This window comes from Lepidochelys kempii, chromosome 3 (genome assembly GCF_965140285.1).
Source record: "Lepidochelys kempii isolate rLepKem1 chromosome 3, rLepKem1.hap1, whole genome shotgun sequence".
Classification (NCBI taxonomy): Eukaryota; Metazoa; Chordata; order Testudines; family Cheloniidae; genus Lepidochelys; species Lepidochelys kempii.
In genome coordinates this window covers 152,641,215-152,665,450 of record NC_136382.1, presented here as the reverse complement: position 1 = coordinate 152,665,450, position 24,236 = coordinate 152,641,215, and the positions used below count along the sequence as shown (strand labels likewise).

The following is a 24,236-nucleotide window of genomic DNA, read 5'->3' as shown; positions in this document are numbered from 1 at the left end:
TCAAGATACCTGAAGATTGAGCCCCTTGGCTGCAATTCAAAAACCCATTCTCTGATGTCTTGTACTTGCATTTATTTGTATTGATTTCAGGCTGTCTTCTGCCCATTTGATCTCTACTTCATTGATTTGCTTGCTTGTTTGTTTCAGTTTTTCAATTGACCTCATTGTCACTCCCCTGGTGGCTCTTTAAGGTAGTGCACAGCAGTTTGAATCTTTCTAGTCTGTTTTCAGCAAAGTCAGAGAGTAATTACTGTTCTAAAACCACAAATCAGACATGGGAGTTTGTTTCCTCTTTAATCCCCATTGTCATCAGGACTTTTTATTTTTGCTGATGAACAGTATATTCAAATTGTTTTAGGAGACCTTGTTCATGTTGTGACAACGGAATTATCATTACTAATCTCTGAGTTACCCTTGAGAAAGGAATGCATAGGGTTCTTCTAGGATGATCAGATGTCCCGATTTTATAGGGACAGTCCCAATATTCAGGGCTTTGTCTTACATAGGTGCCTATTTCCCCCTACCCCCATTTTGATTGTTCACACTCTCTATCTGGTCACCATAGGCTCTTCAGATTATATCAGGACAGCAATTAAATCTATACACATCCACAGTTGGTTTCCAGAAACATTTGGATTTAAGGCATTGCTTTGAGTTAATCACATTATAACACGTTAGTCAGATCATATTATAAATTGTGGTATATGTACTGCCTAGCTCAGAACAGTGTGATCAACATCACCTAATAGGACACAATACAGAGCATATGAGTAGTTAAATATTCAAAGTAGTAAAAATTAATTTTTAAAAGCAATTATTTGTTTAATCACATTTCATTGAGAAGTGTCTCCAACGGAGTTGTATTCTAAGGATTTCAAAGCAAAAAAGACTTTTTTTTGAAGAATCATTTAACTGAATCTTTATCCATAACAACCAGTTCACTGTGATCTGCTATCTCTAGTTAAATCAGTATTGAAAATAGCAGCTCACTTGATTGAGGGTTTGGGTTTCTGGGGTGAGGGTTGTTTTGGTGGTTTTTGCATTTCTTTCAATTAATCTGCTTCTCAATACTTAAAGATCTATATTTGTTTGGTAATTTTAAGAAGAATATTTAGTACAGGAAGAGTCTGGGGCCCTTGTCAAATTTGGAAAAACGCTTGCAAAAAAGGGACCAGTCATATATCCTTTGTGTACTGAAAACTTCCATTGGCACTGAACATCACAGTGTGGGCTCTCCTTCCCTCAGCGGCTTCATGTGGAGTTTTGGGCTCACAGGAAACAGACGATCCGTCCCAAGTGCTACTAACTGTCTGAGGGCTTGTCTACACTGGACAGTGTTCTACTTTACCTATATCAGTATAGTTAATGTGGTACAACCTCTTCATTGTGAATGCATTTATAAAGGTGCTTTATACTAGCATAGTTATTCCCATATGAGAAGGGGAATATCTGTATTAGTACAAGATTAGTTTCAAGTCTACTCTTGAAAGGCTTTGCCCGTATAGTTATACTGGTATAATATACTAGCAAAGCCTCCTTGTGTGGATACGCCTAAATGAGCAAAAATGCACTTTCCAGACCCCTCCTGAGTGAAACAAGCTATACCAGCAAATGTACAGTTTTGCGGGGATAAATGTGTCTACACTATGGGCTTTTGCTGGCGCAAATCTGCTAGTCACAAATTATAACCACATCACACTCCTCACTGAAATAGCTATCCAGGCAGAAGTTTGTAATGTTGACCTTGTCTAAGTAACCTTAATACAAGTATAAGAGTGTCCATGCTAGGGCTTTTACTCATATAAATATTTCAGTGGAAAAAAAATCACAGCTTTTACCAACATAGTTATACCAGTAAAACTATTAAATGTAGACCAAACCCAACTAACATAAACACTCCTTTCTGTTCAGCTCTGGGACAAGTCAACTATTTGTTTTTTTCAACAAAAATTTCAAAATTTGATGCTTAGTTCAAAAGAGTTATTAGCATCTTTGAACCTTATTCAAAGTAACCATTACGTATTATACAATCAAATGTACTACAAACTTTTCTCACTGTGATCAGTTGAGGATGGTGGGAGTGGAGTACTGCTAGCTACCATTCTTCCTTTCTACATAAATGTTAAAATATCTTTTTTTAACTACTCCCTTCCCTAGAATCACCACACGTTGACATCCTTGTGGATTGATAACCTTTCTGCTTATAGATTGGTTAGAAAACACTGAAAAAAGTAAAGCTTTGCACGGTACAACAACATAGGAGTCTGACTTCATGGTCTCTCTTGTTCACACAAGGCATGGGAAGGTGTATTTGAAATCCCAAGAAACATATAGGGTATGTCTATACTGCAATCACACCCATGATTGCAGCTTGTGAAGACGTACACACTAGCTTTAATTTAGTTAGCTTGGGTCTCAGAGCAGTGAAGCTGTGGCAGCAGGAACTCCAGCATGACCACCCAAGTAATTACCCAGGGTTCTGGGCAGGTTAGTGCAATCTACTCTGAAACCCATGCTGCCATGGCTTCACTGTTTTGGTATCCAAACTAGCTAGATTAAACCTAGCTTGGGTATGTCTATGCGAGCTGCAGTCACACCCTGTGATTGCAGTGGAGACATACCCACAGAATATATGTTGTAGGTTGGCTGTTATAATCTAAAATATTGCATACAGTGCATACTGTAATAATACTATTAAATGCTTAAGAATTATTATGTTAACTCTCTGAGACATTTCACTTCTTATGGTTCACTGATTCTCAGGCAATGGAGATACCTGGTGCTAAAGATCTTTCACGTTTTGCTTTTTCCTCTGCTAAGACACTCCTCTTATACGCATGACATCTTTAATGGGTTAATTTGCGGCGATTAGCATAGCATATATGTGCACATTTATAAAGAATTGCTTTTAAATTCTAAAGATACGTTTTATCTTGAAATAGATGCAGTCATACTAGACATTATGGTCAGCATGGAAAAACTAAATCCATCCTCAAGTTTGCATTCTCCTTTTCCCAGTATCCAGAGGTACAGCTCAGTAAAGTACATGTTCAAATCTCTGCCGAGAAACTGCTTTAATTTGAAATCTTGGGAAAACAGAAAATCCCTTCTGTTCTCAAAACACACATACTGGCTGAAGTAGCATTTTTTTTAATTGGTTAAACTTTTATCAATGAATAATGGTTATTCATCCAGCAATCTAATTATGGTTTGAAATAATTGTTGCACTAAACCACTGTCACAGGATCAAAGGGCACTTGATAACAGAATCGTGAAGGGGAATTGTATAGGGCATGGGAACATAGTTAGGGATAATGAGATAATGAAATTAAGAAAGGGAAAACTCTGACTGTGAATATGTGACATCTTGATAGTGGGATGTATCAAGGGGTGGAAGTTGTAGAAACTTTATCACATGGGACATTTAAAATTGGTCCAAACAAAACATGAGAAAACCAATGAGGAACCAGTTCTGCACTGGCAGAGAGATGGACTGGATGACCTAAGAGCTCTTTTCCATCTCTAGCATCTCTAAGAATGTTTGGATGAATACTTGGAATTCTCTATCTGCCTTCTTAGGCCTTCTCTTGTATTTAGTAGCAGGAGACCATTATCTGTGACAGTGCTTGACTTCATTGACAGAAGATAGCTTAAGTTCCTGTGTTTCTTATTGAACAAAGTTATGTTTTAGGATATATGGGACCGAAATATACCTGCTCCAGTTTAGCTACAGTAGAGAAGTCGAGGAGGCACTTCCTATCCTGTGGACCAATGTAATTTGACTGGCCTCATGGGAAATTTCAAATGGTGAGAGGCAAGTATGACTTCATTAACCTCTGAGATTTTGAAAGCTCTTTAACCATTTTCACTTTGTGTCTTTCACAGACCATCTGAAAGGAGAGATAACCCAGCAGCACATGCAAAGGGCAGCTCTAGGTAAGAGCAGAATATTCTTGTATGAATAATAAATAGTGCATTTGGAAGAGAGGGCACTTCCCAGTGTTTACACAGAGTGTGTAAGACGCAATGAACCAGATCCTCAGCTAATAAAAGTAGATTCACTTTGTCAAATCTTCAGGTGATGTACATTTACCTAGCTCCATTGCTTTCAGTAGAACTACCGGAGCATCTGACTCAATATGTTGCATTTAAAGTTGTTCCAAGGTAACCCATGACACTGCTGTCTATGAGAATTCCTTATGCAGTGTTTCAAAGAGATAAAAAACGTGTACACTCCAACTGTGTGTTCCAGTCTGCATTGTAACATCTGGCCTTGTCTCAAACATTTAATGGCTCCTGATTGTACATAGAAAGTAATGGGGAAAATGCTATTTTAAATAACTATTTAGCTGATTTTCATAAAAAAGGTAAGTATGGACTTTTTTTTAAAGGCCCCAGGGTAAAAAGCACAGCACCGACTCTGCCAGCTACACACAGCATTGTGAATATTCCATCAATTTTCCTCAATGTAATGTTCAGCCAGTGGATTTTGGCTTTTGTTTTGAACATTGCTGCATGCTTATCATCACTAAATCTGGACCACACAAAATATTTTCCAAACTTTTTTTCCTTCATTCTTTGAGCCTTTTAAATATTCTGTGTATTTTGATCTAATGTTTATTCTGTGAATTGGGGCACCTCATTAGCCTGCTTATCTTATTCGACATATATTCTTCCAGAGAATAGCAGGTCTCAACTCTCCTAGAATCTTTCTTGATGACCATAAATCCATCAAGAGCTTTTTGAAGGAAAACTGCTTGGTAGGAAGCCTCATTAAGAGTTGGTAGAAATCCCTATATAAAATAATACATACCATTTCAATTAGAATCCAAGAGTTAACATCTTCCAGCTGCTCTTCTATTTTATTTTATTTTTTACTCAAAGCACTTTTATGATCAGAACTCTTTAAGGAGCTCTTTTAGTTGGATTTTAAACATTGATGATCTGTTTCCCCTAATAGGCTCACTTCAAATGTGGATTTCTCATTGAAGGAAACCTCCCTGCTCAGCCAACTGTTCTTAGCTGTCTCATCTTTTAAATCACCATTTTCTGCATTGACAAAGCACTCAAAGAGACAGATGGGGAGTTTCAGTGGAGACAAAGAACATCAGATTGTTCTGATCTTCTGGTTCTGTAAAGAAGAAAGTGCATTTGCAAAAAGGCCTAATTCTGCCATCCTTACGAGCACTCAGTAGGACTTTACCATGCAAATAATTCCATTCTTTTCAATAGGAACACTCACAGAGTAGGGTATAACTAAGCATGACAAAGGCTGGCAGAATCAAGTCCAAAATCACCAGATTAACATTTCCTTTTCTCTTCTTCCATTCTTCCTGCTTTCCTTTTTCCCTTTCCACCTCTCTGATCGACATAAAAACTACCTTTTCAAGCAGCATAAACTCTCCCAATGACATAGTGCTGTGCACACCAATGCGTATATCGGTGTAACTCATGTCACTCAGTGGGGTGTAATATTCACACCCTGAGCTACATAAATTTTGCCGACATAAGCTGGAGTGTAAACTTAGCATCAGATGACTCCTTTTCCCTCTCCCATTCTTTTTTTTCCCTTTCTTTCTTTTCACCACCCTTTTGCTCTTGTATTTTCTATCTCTCAAGCCCTCTACTGTCTTTCTCTGCTCTACTTTTTCACTCTCTGTTTCATGTTAAATCTCCATTTTTAGATCTGTCTCTTACACGTGGATGCCTTTGTATGAGTGTACACAGGATTACAGTCCTAAAGTAGCACAACCTAGCATGGGACACTAGTATGCTTCTATTACTATAGAAAAAGGAAAAGCATTCCCCTGAGTTCGCTGTGCTGTAGAAGGCATCTGATGTGATTCAGTGGGCAGCCGTATCACAAGATGTTATCAAATGAAATTCCAGTAAAATATAGAGTCTCATTCCCCTCTCTGTTACTCCAGGTTTATACAGCTGTAACTTCCCTGGAGTCAATAAAACCACTGGAGCTGCATTAACATAAAGCTGGAGTAACACAGAGATTCAAGCCCACGGTGACTTATAAAAGCCACAGTGAAACTAGATAATCTTTTAGTCTGTTATTCCAAGATGTTGCGGGTGAAACAATTATAAATAGTGAGCAATGTCAGTTAATGCACAGCAGCTATGAAATAAGTGCTGTCTTCCAACCAGACCTTTTCTGCATGTAAATTTCCTTTTTTTTTTTTTTAAGGCTTGGTACCAATTACATTAGTAAAAGCACCAGTTTCCAAGTGCTTTCTATGACAGTTCAGGGTAGCTGCGCCTGTCTTCCCCCTCTGTGGTCCAGCAAGAGCACCCACTCTCAGCTTCCGGCTCCCCAGCCATTACCTCTTTGGGAGGAGATACCTATCTCTCTCCTTTCTGACTGGGTAATTTCCAGCTGAACAGTTCCTTGACTATACTGTGATCTCCACAGCAAAAGACAGACTGCCTATGCAGGCCTGCTTCACTTCTTTCCTCCAAGATAGGACACAGTGTAGTTGCCACAGTTAAGTTACAAGCCCTTTATAAGCAGGTATATTTATTCTTAAGGCGGGAGCACTGGAACCTTGGTAGAAGTGGGAGGGCCATGAGTTCCTGCTCCTCTCCATGGCCTCACTCCCTGGTCCTCCTCTGCCCCCCTGAAACCCCACCCCTTGGCCAGGTCGGAAGCTGGAACCGGGCCATGGTAAGAGCCACCCAGGGATCCCAGAGTGCCCTGGGGAGCCCCTGACGCTCCACCTGCCCTGGGCAGGGGGCCTGAGTGCAGCCCCAGCCTGTGTCCCTGCACCTGGGGTGTGCTTTCCGGGCAGGTGGAGAGTCCCTGGCTCCCCACAGCGGCCCAGGCTCCCTAGGTGGCTCTTACCATAGCCCGGCTCTGGCTTTTAGCCTGGCCAGGGGTGGGGCCTGAGGGGGAAGAGAAGGAGCAGGGCAGGGCCACGGAGTGGCCAGACCTTGTGGCAAGGAGAGTCTAAGAACAACCTCGCCTCCCACCCCCTTCAACCAGGAAGAGGCTGGCACCACTGATGGGTTGTGTTTCGCAGTGGATACCCTGCTGCAAAGCACAGCCCCTACTGGCGCCATTCCGTGCCTGCCTGAGGAATGCAGTTTGTGGGGGCAACACTGCTCCCCAAACTATGCCCATATTAAAAAGTGGGCAGGCATTAAAAGCCTTAATGTGAAAGCATTACAGAGAAAACATATTAAAAAAAATAAAACAACCTACACACATACTAATAAGCTTACCAGAGATCACCCCCAAGTCCAGCAAGGGTGATTTAACCCTTCAAACCCCTCACAGGGGTTTTACCTATGATCACAAGTTCAGCATAATGACAGGTTTCAGAGTAACAGCCGTGTTAGTCTGTATTCGCAAAAAGAAAAGGAGTACTTGTGGCACCTTAGAGACTAACCAATTTATTTGAGCATGAGCTTTCGTGAGCTACAGCTCACTTCATCGGATGCATGCCGTGGAAACTGCAGCAGACTTTATTTATACACAGAGAATATGAAAAAATACCTTCTCCCATCCCACTGTCCTGCTGGTAATAGCTTATCTAAAGTGATCATCAGGTGGGCCATTTCCAGCACAAATCCAGGTTTTCTCACCCTCCACCCCCCCACACAAATTCACTCTCCTGCTGGTGATAGCCCATCCAAAGTGACAACTCTTTACACAATGTGCATGATAATAAAGTTGGGCCATTTCCTGCACAAATCCAGGTTCTCTCACCCCCTCACCCCCCTTCAGCTCAGAACCACCATCCCAGTGAGTTAGTAAGTTTATCCAGTTTGGGCTTTGAAGAGGCCATGAATAGGTAATCAGCCATACAGTGAGTTTCTCTTCAAGGTGCAGCTTCAAGTGGATGTCTCTCAAAGTGAGTAATTTGCATTCCCTTCTTCCTAATATTTCTTAGGAACCCCCACTCAGCTAAAAGCTCAATCTTGTCTGGTCCACTGTTTCAAAAGAGTTCTTTGAAGAACATAATACTTCGCAGTGTTTACAGTAGTCCTGTCTCTTTCCCTTAAAAGACGTTACATACCATTCCACAATAATACATAAATACTTGTGTTTTAATACAATGACCTTCTAAGATACTTTGACTTAATTCACTAAGGTTTGTCCAGGATATTGTCATATATGTCACACCTTCCACCTGTCTCATCCAGCTTTCCCTATAGAGTGTTACACTCATACAGATGCTTTTTTAAATGTTCTCTCTAGATTGCAGTAAAAGGCATATTCTGAGTTTAGGGTTTCAAAGTTTTTGGAGTGACATGGCCCACCGATAGCACTTAGATGTCCACTTAACAAAGAAACACACCAAAAGCAGCTAACTCACTTGCTCAGCTAACATGGAACCTACTTGTTTCTCTCTCTCCAATACTGGCACGTACAATAAAAGAGTTGACAAGTTCTGTGCATCCTCATTAGCTTCAACCAGCTCCATTTGCTCTCTTTTCTCTCACCTTCTCTTTTCTCCCATTCTTCATCCCAATTTTCTACCTTTGTTTTTTATATATATTTTTAAATCCCTTCTACCACTGAGCTACCTGTTTTGGTAAGAGCCCGCTGAACATATTAGGAAATAGCAACACTAGTCAGTGAATGAGAAATGCTGCTGCTTCCAGGGATACTCATTCAGGGCCCAATTCCACCACCTTTATGGTCATTATGTAGTATATATCTCTGTGAGTGATACCATTGTTTTCAGTAGGGCTGCTTGCAGAGGAAGGTACAGTTTAATTTGAGGACTTGTGGCACCTTAGAGACTAACAAATTTATTTGAGCATAAGCTTTAGTGAGCTGTAGCTCACAAAAGCTTATGCTCAAATAAATTTGTTAGTCTCTAAGGTGCCACAAGTCCTCCCTTTCTTTTTGCGGATCAGACTAACACGGCTGCTACTCTGAAACCAATTTAATTTGAGTAAGGGTGGCATATTTGGCTATCAGGGAGGAATCTATCTTCAATTTCAGAGTCAAAAAGTGTCTTGTTTTGTGAGCGTTCTTATTACAAAATTCTGTTTTCCCAGGATTTATAACTTAGCTGTCGAAACTAGGTTTGATGAGAAACTTGGTGTTCATGCTCTAGTCTTGAAGGAGGCATGCTCCAATCTCATTGAGCAGCTGAGCAAAATTTTTTTTTTTAAAAGAACCCCACTCCCCACCCTATGTGAAATGGCTCGGGGAGTCAGAGATGGTTAACTCATTTCCCATTGTCTGTTGATCTCCTTGGGTCCCCACAACCAGATGTCAACTGCCATCTCCTATGTTTGATTCAGAGCTCTCAGCTCTGGCATAGGCTGTTAGCAGGAGTCTTTAGTGCAGTTTACTCCTGCATTTGATGAAGATGGGACATGATCATGCAGGTTGGAGTATGTGGCCTTTGCCATAACGCTCTGTAACTTTGCTTACATCATTTTTCCTGGACTTTTGAAAACTGAACATCCCTTTAAGAAAATGAAACCAATTGCACCCCTGTTTTTGTCCTACCATGTAATGCTTAAGGCATATTATGAAGCTGCTTGTCCTTTCATAAATGTTTTGATGGACAGTGAAATAATATACAGTGCTGACATTTAAAGTACTATCATTGATATCTGATTTTAGCACTAGAGCTGGGTGACATTTTTCACATAAAGCTTTTTTTTTTTTGGTGAAAAATGCAGATTTTGCAACCCAGAAACATTTTGCAAATTTGTGTTGATTTCACCAAATTGTTTTGTTCAAAAATGACTTTAAAAATTCCAGATCTTTCATTATGACATTTTTAAACAAAATATTATTACATTTTTTAGGTTCAACGTTATTTTTTGTTTCAAAATTTCCTTTAATTTTATTTATGAAACAACGAAAAACATTTTTAAAAGGTCAAAATGTAAACAAAACATTTAATTTGACCCCCACCTTTATTTTCCACCTTTTTGATTTGCCAATTTATTTAAAAAAAGATTGGTTTTGGTTTTTTGGGTTGTGTGTTTGTGGTTGGTTGGTTGTTGTGGTCATATTGTTTAGTTTTTGTTTGTTCGCTTGCTTGCTTTGTTTTAGGAATTACCCGTGAACCATATGAGTTATACTCCCAGCTGTAATTAGCATCCATTGACATGAATAGGACAGTTCACACCTCAGAGCTATTGTTTCAAGGTCTCTGCAAACTCAGGCAGAGGTTGCTGCTTCAGTTATACTTAGATCATGTTTTGAAGTTTTCTCTGCAGTCATAGCAACTAGAGATAGCCTTAGTTTTTAAATACTCTGGAGAACAGTTGAAAGGTCTGTCCATGACTCTCTCAACTAGTTCTTCCCATACTCCTGTGGCGAAAGGACACTCCACACTTTGGGAAACACTGGTTTACCTCATGCTTATTCCCCCAATCTAACCTGAACTCGGTTTCTTCCATCGCCTTATTTTTCATAACTGAGAAACCATTTTAAATTGTTCATGTGAAGAAACAAGTTCTCTATCTGTACTAATGCCATGACAGAATGACACACAAGTGTTTTCAATCACAAAATGGCAAGAGCTGAGAAAAGTGGTAGTCTGAGTTTTCCCACACAGATCCAAGGCAGTCCATAGAGGATAACAGCTTTAATTGAAATAAAAATGAGCTGATTTAACATAATCATTTCTGGCTCTGAAAGTCAATGTCTTATGAATAAACTATTTAAAGGCTCCTACAGGAACAATCCAACTATTGTCTCCTAAACAGTCCAAAAGTTTAAGTATTATTTTCTCCTCAGTGTCAGGAGATAACCAAAAAAAAGTCTGTCCTGTACAGCTAGGTGTCAGAAGAAGGCCTTGTAATTTGGTACCTCCTATATATTTGGATGTGTGTGTGCATATATTTACACATAACTGAGTTTTTCAGTCTTTAAAGTTCACTGATTTTTAAGCAAAACAGAAGCAGTCTGCTCAGTCAGTGTGTAATGCTACCGAGTGTCCTAGGGATGATGGCATGAATGGAAATGGTACAGAAGAGCAATTTCTCTTAATATTGCACAATTTTGATTATGCTACAATATTACAGTATGTTCTGTTCCTCTGGATATTTGTGTTTGAAAGCTGAAGCAACAACAATCTATTTCTCTAAGAGTTCACAGTTACTACTAGCAGCATGCAGTGTACTGACTTAATTCTTAGAGTGACCTCTAGTGGCGTTAAGGCCACTTCTCTTATGGCTAGATTTCATTTCTCCAGGGTTTCTATTAGTTCCATGGAAAACAATTGGTAATGCTTAGCCTTGAGGGCTGGTTTTGGAATTCTAAGATTGAAAGGAGGTGGATCAGGTTATGTTTGTTTAAAAGCATCCATTTTCCACTAATCCTAGCACAAGGATATCAATAGTAAAGCTGGGCGAACACCTCAGAAAACATTCCATGAATATTCGCTTGGATAAAAAAATAGAATTTATGTTGGCTGTGTTCACGTTCCTTTGGCATTCGCTTTCCTTGGCTGTTGTAGCAAATTAGTTTACTGGCAGGAATGTTTGCAGAAACAGCAACTTTTGAACAGATATTAGAAATATTCATGGAAGGTGAATTTTTAACACACACACACACACATTTCCTCTGCAAATACTGTGTGTTTGTGTTTTATACTTCTCTCATCAGTGTAGTACCGAACATACACTGAAGTCAGTGGAGTTACTCCAGGTTTGCACTAGTGTAAGAGAGACCAGAATTTGGCCTCTGAATATTAGACAATTGTAAAGTTGCACATTGTAACAGACCCACCTTGTTGGATCCACAAACTACTTAGTGTTTCAATTCAGAATGGCTTATAGTTAAAACTCTGAGCTGTTGCCTGTTAAACATCTTGATATCACAACTGCCTATTTTTGTGCAGCTCAACTGTGCTGGCATCCAGCAGCATTTCACTGTCTTTGTAGTGGCCTGCAGTCTCCACAAGCTTTCTTGAAATAGACATTTCTTTTGAAATAGTACAGAAATAGGACGTTCAGTGTGGACTACTTCATTATTCAGTGACGCCCCGGGATGACTGGTAATAGCATTGGTAGATTCTGGAGTTAGAGGCCCTGATTCTTAAGTCCAGTCAAGCTGTGCAGGGTTTGAGCTGCAGAGTGGAAATAAAAGTGGCTCGTTGGCATCTTAGCAGCTCACTGATTCTGGGGCTGGGCAGGTCTGCATTGGCCCCAGTTTAAATCAGAGTATCCTCTGCCCGTAGCCCTGATGAGCTGTAAAAGTAGCCAGGAATAGCTGAAGTACAGGGGTGCTCCAGCTGTATCCCATTCTCCCTAGACTTCACCCTCTTCACTAGAGGCCATAAGTGGTGGGTGTGCACAGCTGCTCTGCTGGCTCTATACCATTGAAGGATTTCCCCTATGCCAGTGTGATGGGCATATGAACTCCATGCTGGGAAACAGGGGGTTAAGGAGCAACTCTGGTCACAGGAGGTTCCACCCAACCTCGTCTGCTGCGTGTGCCGTCGGTGGAGATGGAGTTTAAAGGGCACAACACATCTCAGTCAGGGTGTTCAGTGTGAAGGAGCAGACCTGCATTGGTACTCCTGCAGGAATCCAGCAGGAGCCCCACACAGCCCTGAAGCCAACCTCAACTCAGAGCTGCAACCCCCCGCAGAAGAGATAGTGGAGTAGCTGCTTGTGAGTGGGAAAAGGAATCTCCTGACCCCCTTCCATGGGGGATGCTTTCTGGGCTGTAAGCCAGGCCTTCACCATGCCTCTGGAGAGGCTGGGATGCTGTAGGAAGTAATCCGGGGAGTAGGCTGGATAATACCCTAGCCCAGGTTGCACATCTGAACTGCCTGCCCCAGGACCCTGAGTTGGATCCCGGAACAACAGGAGGGCCTAGGTTCTCCTACCACCAAACCCCTGGACTTGCACCACAAGGCGCTACTGCCAACCACCCTGGTCTTGATAGACTAGGTGCTGCAGCCAACTCCGGACTTGACCACTAGGTAGCAGAGCTAGCCAGTGTTCTGATCAGTAGGGGACATGGTCTAAGGAGATGATTCCCCATCACAGCCAGTGTACCAGGTAGATGGTTAAGTTGACTGTACAGACCCTTTGCATGCACAGAGCTGTGCAAAGGGTCCATAACATAACAGAAAATGTATCTCGATTGTTTTGGGGCATAAAAAGCCAACAGCTCCCTTCTCCTTCTGTCAAGGTTCCTTCCCCACTCTGAACTCTAGAGTACAGATGTGAGGACCTGCATGAAAGACCCCCTAAGCTTATTCTTACCAGCTTAGGTTAAAAACTTCCCCAAGGTACAAACTTTGCCTTGTCCTTGAACCCTATGCTGCCACCACCAAGCACTTTAACAAAGAACAGGGAAAGAGCCCACTTGGAGACGTTTTCCCCCAAAATATCCCCCCAAGCCCTACACCCCTTTCCTGGGGAAGGCTTGATAAAAATCCTCACCAATTTGTACAGGTGAACACAGACCCAAACCCTTGGATCTGAAGAACAATGAAAAAGCAATCAGGTTCTTAAAAGAAGAATTTTAATGAAAGAAAAGATAAAAGAATCACCTCTGTAAAATCAGGATGGTAAATACCTTACAGGGTAATCAGATTCAAAACATAGAGAATCCCTCTAGGCAAAACTTTAAGTTACAAAAAGACACAAAAACAGGAATATACATTCCATTCAGCACAGCGTATTTTACCAGCCATTAAACAAAAGGAAATCTAACGCATTTCTAGTTAGATTACTTACTAACTTAATTATGCACATTGTAGGGAGAATGGTCACTTTGGATGAGCTATTACCAGCAGGAGAGTGAGTTTGTGTGTGTGGTTTTTGGGAGGGGGGTGAGGGGGTGAGAGAACCTGGATTTGTGCAGGAAATGGCCCAACTTTATTATCATGCACATTGTGTAAAGAGTTGTCACTTTGGATGGGCTATCACCAGCAGGAGAGTGAATTTGTGTGGGGGGGTGGAGGGTGAGAAAACCTGGATTTGTGCTGGAAATGGCCCACCTGATGATCACTTTAGATAAGCTATTACCAGCAGGACAGTGGGGTGGGAGGAGGTATTTTTTCATATTCTCTGTGTATATATAAAGTCTGCTACAGTTTCCACGGCATGCATCCGATGAAGTGAGCTGTAGCTCACGAAAGCTCATGCTCAAATAAATTGGTTAGTCTCTAAGGTGCCACAAGTACTCCTTTTCTTTTTGCAAATACAGACTAACACGGCTGTTACTCTGAAACCTAACTTAACAGAGTTTGTGAGGCTGCATTCTTGATCTGTTCCTGGCAAAAGCATCACACAGACAGACGAACCCTTTGTTCCCGCCCCCTCCCCATTTGAAAGTATCTTGTCTCCTCATTGGTCATTTTGGTCAGGTGCCAGCAAGGTTATCTTAGCTTCTTAACCCTTGACAGGTGAAAGGGTTTTGCCTCTGGCCAGGCGGGATTTTATAGCACTGTATACAGAAAGGTGGTTACCCTTCCCTTTATTTTTATGACACCTTCCATCACTTTAATTGCCCTTATTCCACTTTGGACAGACAAAGCTCTCAGTTGTTCTCTAGAGTCTCAGCTTCAAGTCTTTACTTGCTATGGTTGTGAAGAAAACCTTCAGAACATGACCCAAATGTGACTCAGTGTTTCCCTGAGTCAGCAGAAAGCCTGAAGCAAAAGGTATGAACTACCCCCTTCACTGCAATGGGTGCTAACGCAGGTGCCCATGGTGGTACTTTACATGTTGTTAACCACATCCTCAAAGCACGTAAGTTAAAAAGAGGAAGTATTGCAGGACTTGGTGGTAATGAGGGACTTCAACTACTCAGATATCTATTGGGAAAGTAATACAACAGGGCACAGATTGTCCAACAAGTTCATGGAATGCATTGGAATCAACTTTTTATTACAGAAGGTGGAAAGTGTGATTGGTGGAGAGGTTGTTTTAGATTTGATTCTGACATAGGAACTGGTTGAGAATTTGAAGGGGGAGGGCAGCTTGGGTGAAAGTGATCATGAAATGGTTGAGTTCATGATTGTAAGGAATGATAGGAGGGAAAACAGCAGAATAAAGACAATGGACCTCAAGAAGACAGATGTTAGCAAACTCAGAGATTAGTAGGTAAGATCCATGGGAAGCAAGTCTAAGGGAAAAAAGAGTCCAAGAGAGAGTTGATAGGAAGAGACATTATTAAGGGCACAAAAGCAAACTATCCCAATGCACAGGAAAGATAGTAAGTATGGTAAGAGGCCATCCTGGCTTAACCAGGAGATCTTCAAAGACCTGAAGCTCAAAAAAATCATACAAAAAATGGAAACTAGGTCAAATTCTGAAGGATGAATATAAAATAAACAAAAGCATGTAGGGACAAAATTAGAAAGGTCAAGGCACAAAACAAGATCAAACTACCTAGGGACATAAAGGGTAACAAAAAACATTTTTCAAATACATTAGAAGCAAGCAGAAGACCAAGGACAGAGTAGGCCCATTACTCAGTGAGGAGAGAAAGACAATAACAGAAAATGCAGCAATGGCTGAAGTGTTAAATGACTTCTTTGTTTCAGTTTTCACCAAAAAAAGTTAGCAGTGATTGGACGATTAACATCGTGAACATCAGTATAAGTGGGATAGGATCTGAGGCTAAAATAGGGAAAGAACAAGTAAAGAATTACTTAGATGAGTTAGATGTCTTCAGGTCAGTTGGGCCTAATGAAATACATCCTGGAATAAGGAACTGGCTGAAGAGATCTCTGAGCCATTAGTACGGCCCTACCATGTCATGGCTGTGAAAAAACACGTCACAGACCGTGAAATTAGATCTCCCTCCATGAAATCTAGCTATTGGAGGGGCGGGCTGGGCATGCACCAGGCTCCAACTACTAGTCCGGGCAGGGCTGGGGAAGGAACAGCCCTTCCTCTGCACAGTCGCTCTCGCAGGGGAGGGAGAGATCAAACCCACCTCTGGCTACCTCCCAGGGCTGCAGCAAGCTCCGTGGCTGCTGCCTTCAGAGCCCAGCTCTGCTGCCTTCAAAGCCCAGCCTAGCGCAGAAGTAAGGATAATAATCCTGTGACCCCCCCCCAAAAGCTTTGCAAACCCCCAGGATCCCCTTTTGGGTCAGGACCCCCACTGTTAAAACACCTGAAATTTCAGGTGTAAACATCTGCCCATGAAATTGACTAATTTTAAAATCCTATGATCATGAAATTGACCAAAATGGACTGAATTTAGTAGGGCCCTAGCCATTAGTGATTATCTTTGAGAATTCATGGGGGATGAAAGAGATCCCAGAGCACTGGAAAAGGGCATATATAATACCTATCTGTAAAAAGGGGAATAAAGACAACCCAGGGAATTATAGACCAGTCAGCTTAACTTCCATCCCCAGAAAGACAATGGAGCAAATTATCAAACAAATCAATTTGTAAGCACCTAGAAGATAATAAACTGATAAGTAACAGTCAACACAGATTTGTCAAGAATTTGTGGATGAGGGAAGAAGTAGATGTGATATATCTTGACTTTAGTAAAGCTTTTGATACTGTCTCACACGACCTTTTTATAAGCAACCAAGGGAAATACAGCCCAGATTAACATAGTATAAAGTGGGTCTGTTACTAGGGGTTTTGCTGAACCCAATGCTCTTGGTAAATTTGCTCTTTCCAAGGCAGTGGCAGGAAATAAATCAATGGGGACACGGCCAGTCTGACCAATAGATAGTTGTTGCAAGCAGGCAAACAAAAGTGCTTTTACTCAAAGCTTTTACTTTATTTAGTCTCCAGCACGTACACACGTCCGCAACAGGTTAGTAGAGCACCCCAAATGAACCCCAGATTAGTATTTACCCAAGGTCTTAAGGAGGTCTTAAGTGGATTTCTGTAGATGTCCAGTCAGCCTTCCATCTGCAGCGGAACTTGAAGGTGTTCAAGTGTCCACTGAGCTCAGGTTTCTTCCTCTTTTTATATGCAATGTGTTAGTATTACATAGCTTGTTCATCAAAAAAACTGCCGGGCAGAAGTTAAGTGTGGAGTTTTCCAGCCTGTTAGGCAGGGAATTTTCCATCAGTTAACCAGCTGTATTTCACATAGTAATAATTAACTATTGCCAGACTTTCCATCTTGCAAAACCGCATGCTTCGGCAAAAAGCTCAAGTCAGGAGGGCACAGGGTCATGTTTACTACTTGTGGTCACTCACTTCCCCGCTCCCCTCCTGGTCTGTTAGTTGTGCTAAGGTTTCAGAAAGGCTTCCTTTTAGCTGCTTTTAGCACTAAGCATAACAATTGGTATTCCTGCTGCTGGCAATGGTCTAGGCATGTTACTGCATTCTGGGCTATCAAAAATTTCCCCATCCTACAGGTGCATAACTGGTTGGAAAACTGTATTTAGAGAAGAGTTAACAATGATTCACAGTCAGACTGGAAGGGCATATTGAGTGAGGTCCAACAAGGATCTGTCCTGTGTCCAGTTCTATTCAATGTCTTCATAAATTATTTGGATAATGGCATAGAGAGTACACTTATAAAGTTTGCAGATGATACCAAACTGGGAGGGATTGCAAGCACATTGGAGGACAGGATAAGAATTCAAAACAATCTTGACAAACTGGAGAAATGGTCTGAAACAAATAGGATGAAATTCAGTAAGGGCAAATACAAAATACTACACTTAGAAAGCAATAATCAGTTGAACAAAAAAATGGGAAATGACTGCCTAGGAAGGAATACTGCAGCAAAGGATCTGGGGGTTATAGTGGATCACAAACTAAATATGAGTCTTCAGTGTAATACTGTTGCAAAAATACCAAACCTTGTTCTGAGATGTATTAGCAGGAAAGATATAACTAAGACACGAGAAGTAATTCGTTTCCTCTAATCGGCACTGATAAGGCCTCAATTGGAGTACTCTGTCCAGATCTGGGCACCAGACTTCAGGAAAGATGTGGCCAAATTCTAGAAAGTCCAGAGGAGAGCAACAAACATGAGTAAAGGTCTAGAAAATATCACCTATGAGGAAAGGGTGAAAAAATTGGATTTGTTTAGTCTGAAGAAGAGAAGATCTGATAACAACCTTCAAGTGCGTAAAAGATGGTTATAAAGAGGATGGTGATAAATTGTTTTCCTTCTCCACTGAGAACAAGACAAGTAGTAATGAGCTTAAATTGCAGCAAGGGAGATTTAGGCTACACATTAAAAAAAATGTCCTGACTTTAATGGTAGCTAAGCACTGGAACAAATTATTTAGGGAGGTTGTGGAATCTCCATCATTGGAGGTTTTTAAGAACCACTTAGACAAACACCTGTCAGAGATGATCTAGATAATACTTTGTCCTGACTCAGTACCGGGGTCTGGACTAAATGACCTACCAAGATCCCTTTCAGTCCTACATTTCTGAGATTCTGTTATTTTAAGATCTACACCAATGTTTCTTGAAGTAGGCACCCTGAAGGATTAACCAAGGCACACAGAAGGTGTATAAATTAAGATGTGTAGGCCTTTAACAAAACGTGGCTGATTGCCAGGGGTATGCAATCGGTTTCATTCCCCTAAAAGAGGGTTTAGCTTTCTAAAGATTGAAAAACATTGCATTAGAGCAACTGGAAATGTCTGATTATCTGATCATCTGCTTTTCTAAAGTGCCTGTTGTCATAGTAAATAGAATTGTCAGGCATTGACAATGTGAGAGTGTGCTTATTGTCAGTATGAGAGAAGAATAGTCAAAGGTTATTTCCACAGGATGTTTCCCAGTTTTTATTGTCTTGTTAGCTCAGTGTGATTCCATGTCTAGAAACAATGTGGTTCCATATAGTCAACCTCAACTGAATTTGATAGTTTTCAGACCTTTTGGAAAGAAGCTATAAAATTGTCTTCCCAACACTTTGTTCGGATCCCTTCCAGCAAAGCGTCTGTTGCTGCCAATGCTGTTGCCACATTCGCTGTCTCATTTTTCTTATTCTGCAAGTATCTGGAAGCCATCTGCTCTTCACTGAGCAGATTTGGATGTCACACACAGTGCAACCCCAAATTCAAAATCTATTGACTTCATCAAGGATGCTGCAATACTAGCAATACTTTTGTCAATCTTCCCCTGTGATGGGTTGGGTCACAGAAACCCCCTTGGGACTGCCAGCTGATGTGCTGAAACTACCCCTGAGCCCATTTTCCCTGGCAGCTTGGGACTGCAGAACCCTGCCTGGTTGTGCCAGACACGCTCGCCTGCTACAACCACAGCCCCAGGTCTGAACCATGTCCCTCAAAAGCTGCAGGCTTAACTGAAAACAGCTTAAGAAGTGTTCCTGTCTCCAACACCCAGATGCCCAGTTCCAATGGGGTCCAAATCCCAAATAAATCCGTTTTACTGTTTTTTAAAGCTTATACAGGGTAAATTCAGAATTGTTCGCCCACTATAACACTGATAGAGAGATATGCACAGCTATTTGCCCCCTCCTCCCACCCCAGGTATTAATACATACGCTGGGTTAGTTAATAAGTAAAAGGTGATTTTATTAAATACAAAAAGTAGGATTTAAGTGGTTCCAGGTAATAACAGACAGAACAAAGTGAATTACCAAGCAAAATAAAATAAAACACGCAAGTCTAAACCTAATACAGTAAGAAAGTGATTACAGATGAAATCTCACCCTCAGATGTTTCAATAAGCTTCTATCACAGACTGGACGCCTTCCTAGTCTGGGCACAACCCTTCCCCCTGGTACAGCTCAGATGGTAGCTAGGGGATTTCTCATGATTGCAGCCCCCTTTGTTCTTTTCTACCCCCTTATGTACCTTTTGCACAAGGCAGGAATCCTTTGTCTCTCTCTGGGTTCCCACCCCTCCTTCTAAATGGAAAAGCACCAAGTTAAAGGTGGATTCCAGTTCAGCTGACATGATCATGTCACTGTAAAACTTCATTACCCACTTACCAGCACACAGGTATACAGGAAGACTTACAAGTAAACATAGCCATCTACAGTCAATTGTCCTAGTTGATGTGAGCCATAAAGATTCCAAACCACCATTAATGGCCCACACTTTGCATAATTACAATAGGCCCTCAGAGTTATATTTCATATTTCTAGTTTCAGGTACAAGAGTGATACATTTATACAAATAGCATGACCACACTCAGTAGATTATAAGGTTTATAATGATACCTTACAAGAGACCTTTTGCATGAAGCATATTCTAGTTACATTATATTCACACTCATTAGCATATTTTCATAAAATCATATAGAGTGCAACATCACATTCCCCTCCCACCATCTTCTTTACTTCTCTTTTGCAGATGGAGAACTCTCCATTAATGCGTTACAGCTGACAGCCCCAGCCAGCAGTTTTGACTGATGCTGCTTAGGCATGATCTGACTCCAAAAATGCACTTGTGTTAGTCAAATGATTTCCAAATTTGGAAGTATTCAGCTCTTGATGCAACTCCTTTTGCATGGCCCAAAAGACCTTACGGAAGTTGCATATGAAACCTCTAAAAATGTGTCCAGTTGACTCATAATACCAAAAAAGCTGCAAGCATGGGTGTTTTATTTAATATTCTTTCAACTAACTTCACCATACATTTAGTATAGAGCACAAAATAAACTATCTTGTGCATTTATATGATTATTTGCACTGATATTGCACCCATCCTAACCCTGGCCTCTAATTTAGACTCATAGACTTTAAGGTCAAAGGGACCATTGTGATCATCTCAAACCTCACCCACCCACTCCTGAAATAGACCCCTAACCTCTGGCTGAGTTACTGAAGTCCTCTAATCATGGTTTAAAGACTTCAAGGTACAGAGAACCCACCATTTATAGTACTTTAAACCTGCAACTGACCCATGTCCCATGCTGCAGAGGAAGGCAAAATAACACAGGGTCTCTGTCAATCTGGCCAGGGGGGAAATTCCTTCCCGACCCCAGTTAGACCTTGAGCATGAGGGCAAGACCCACCAGGCAGATACCTGGGAAAGAATTCTTTGTAGTAATTCAGAGCCCTCCCCATCTAGTGTCCCTTCTCCAGCTGTTGGGGATTTTTGGTACTGTCAGTCGCTGACAGGCCACATGCCATTGTAGGAAATCTCATCATACTACCCCCTCCATAAACTTATCAAGCTCAGTCTTGAAACCAGTTAGGTTTTTTGACCCCACAACTCCCCTTTGAAGGCTGCTCCAGAACTTCACTAATTTTACTGACATCCAGAGCATTTTTGTGGAGGCAAGAAAGCAGCAATTTGGCCAGTGTCTCACTGTCTTTTCTACATGTATACCTCTAAGCATATCACCATTAATTTGAACATGCTGGATAATTGAGAGATTGACCAGTTTTATTTACAGTTGTAGTTGTATTAATGCAAACAGTCAAATAACTTGCATTCCTGATTTCCTTAGTCAAAATCTGTACAACTTATCAATGCTAGTCAACGAAATGATGTAAAATGAGTTTGTCTGAACTAAAAGAACTATTGATTGCACTTTCCAAGGCTTCTGGTGTGGTTACAAAATGATTATAGTAACAGATAAACGTGTTCTTAAAATAACTGCGCATAAACAGCCATCAGAAATTTGTTCAGAGGGAGCAATTTTGGATCGGACAAGGTTGTCATCCCTTTTGGACATTTCTTTTCTGGGGAGAGCTCAGCATAAGCAGTGAACTTTCAGAGTGGTAGGGGAATTGGAGTCTTCTCAACACTGCTGTTACAGCATCATCCAGCAGCAGCTGTAGGACCAACAACACTCCCAGATTGTAAGAGCTAGTGAAAAAAGGCTAAAAATGTCTACATTAACTCAGTTAAAGGGGTAGATAAAACCTCACCACATCTTCCAGTTACTTTTCCCAACCTACGAAGATTTTCATATTACCGAGATTGAAATTCAGCCACCAAGGTGTCATCCATTCCCCAGTCTCACCCAAACACAGGGTTAAACATTTGATAGTACTGGCTGGATCATATCAGGGAGAGAAATAGATTTGGGTTTCATTGGCTTACTGAAAACATCATGACCTATTCTTTCTCACCATCCAATTTAAAGATCCCATATACACATTAAATGAGAGGGCGGACAATTTGGATCCCTGCAGAACACCTCTTGAAAGCACCTCAGGGCAGAAGAACAATTGCCCCAAAGTACCCTCTGGAATCTCCCCAAGAAATAAGAGCAAAGCCACCAAAAGACTGCACCATTTGTTTGTGTTCGCATTAGCAGATGAACTAACTCCACCTCATAATCAATGGTATTGAAGACAACTGATAAAGCCAACAATATCAACAGGGATACATGGTCTTTATCCAGCACAAGGAGGAAGGCATCTACAAAAGCTTTCTCTGCAGCTCTGTGAAGTACCCAGGGTCATACTCAGAATGACAAGAATCAAGGTGATCTGAAGTGACCAGGTATACTGAGAATGTTTTCACCAATATTGACCTAAAGTCAAGCAGAGAAGACCTGGCATTTGTCTCCTTAAGATATTGCTGTTCACCTATGGATGCAGACAGCTCAGTCCAAACCTACTTCATCTTATCTACATAATGATGTTGAATGTCCTCTACAAGAGGAACGAGTCTCTAATCAGCCATCAAATGAAGACAGGTTGGATTAATTTTAAATAAATCTGCTGATCCAGACTTAAAGATTCTGTTGGGGTGAAAGGGAACTTTTCTTTGCCACCCACACAGCCACCACATGACATTTCAAAAAATCTTTATGATGCATTTGGTAAGAATCAGTGTGGGATTTATACTGCCAGGGCTCTAACTGTCTTCCTTCCCCCTTCACTTGTCTCAGATAATCCATAAACCATGATGACCTGTCAGGATGAAGCTGGGAAAGTGAATATCACTTCACTGATATGGGCCACTTCATTGATGGTTGAGGACAGAAAAATAAAGTCTTACCACTCCCTGGATTGAGTAGTCTGCCGAAGAAACAATACTGTCCCTCCTAATCCTGCAGAAATGCTCGGGTTCCATTAATCTCTGAGGACAGAAATCAAACAGGTCTCTCATCCCATCAGGAGACATGTATCCCAACCTCATATACCAGGCATGATCTGGGCAGAAGCGCTATTAGCCCACCTCCTGTCCCAACCCAAACACAGATAAAAAATCTGGCCAGCTATATGAATTGAGGTAGCAACCAGTGGACATCATGGTAATTGTGAAATCCCGCACCAAAAGAATTGTCATCAACATAGATGTTAAATTCACTGAGTACTCTCAGCCTTGGTTCCTCCTAGCAGGAATCTCAATACCTCATGCAATGACTTTGCAGTGCTACAGAACAGTTGCAGTACTAACTACCAGTCCTGTCTTAACTTCATCCCAGGACTTTCAGACAAGATCAGCACACTGAGTGAATTCCTGGCTCCATTGAAGTCAATGGCCATTGACTTCATTAGGGCCTGAATTGCACCCACTGTATTTAGTCTAGTTTTGGGGTGGAAGATCTGCATTACAGGCTGGATACAAACAGCATGGCCAGACATCCTCACTCATTTCCTTTTGATTCATATTGAACTGAGCATATGACTAAAGTCAGCTGCACCAAAACTTGGCCAGCACGTGTCTTGCAAATTATAGACAGTTGATGCTTTATTAATCACTAACTTTGCATTGATCAGCATGAAGTGAAGGCCCAAAAACTTGTTCATTGGTATCCCAATCTTCTGATAGCTAATTAAGTGTGAAACCAATGGAACTGAGACTAAATGATCTTGATTTTGGATTATGCTTTACTTTCAATCCTCTCCTTTCTTGTCTCCCCTTGCCTACTACCACAGACATCAAGGGACCCCCACCTTCACCACCAAACACCCTGCCAGATCTCTACAGTTCCAGCATGAGACAATATTGTTCAGCCGTCTCAGCCACCCTTAGGTAGCCATTGAAGAGCTGCAACAGCTGACTGCCCAAATAAGGACTCCCCAGGGCCGGCTACAAAGTTAATCTATAATGTAGATTCCCTAACTCAAACAAGCCCAATTGACAGTTATTCCCCCAAATGTAATAAGTCTCACTTTCCTGCTTTGGGAGACACCACTCCAGCTTAATCCTATACCCTTGCCATTGAGCACAGCTATCTGGGTTTGACCTACATATCAGTGAAGGGAGCCTAATCTTGATTTCACTTTAATTGACCAGTTTATTGGTTACTCTGGCATGTGTCTGTCTCAGTCTCCCCTGTCAGAGATGATGCTGTTTGATAAATAATTGTTTCTGTGAGAAGAGGTTACTTGAACCTGCAACTCCCACATCCCAGCTGAGTGCTATAACTACTATGCCATAAAGTCAATCTTTCATACATTCAATATTT

The 24,236-nt window shown here is 41.3% G+C and overlaps 1 protein-coding gene across 1 annotated transcript in view; it reads left to right on the top strand.

The window, feature by feature from the left end:
* The window catches only part of KIF6 (kinesin family member 6), a 286,950-nt gene that overhangs the window by 233,270 nt on the left and 29,444 nt on the right, over positions 1-24,236 (top strand). The window contains exon 16 of the mRNA XM_073338562.1: positions 3,886-3,936. Within this exon, the coding sequence (XP_073194663.1) occupies positions 3,886-3,936 (51 nt within the window). The remainder of the gene's footprint in view (positions 1-3,885; positions 3,937-24,236) is intronic.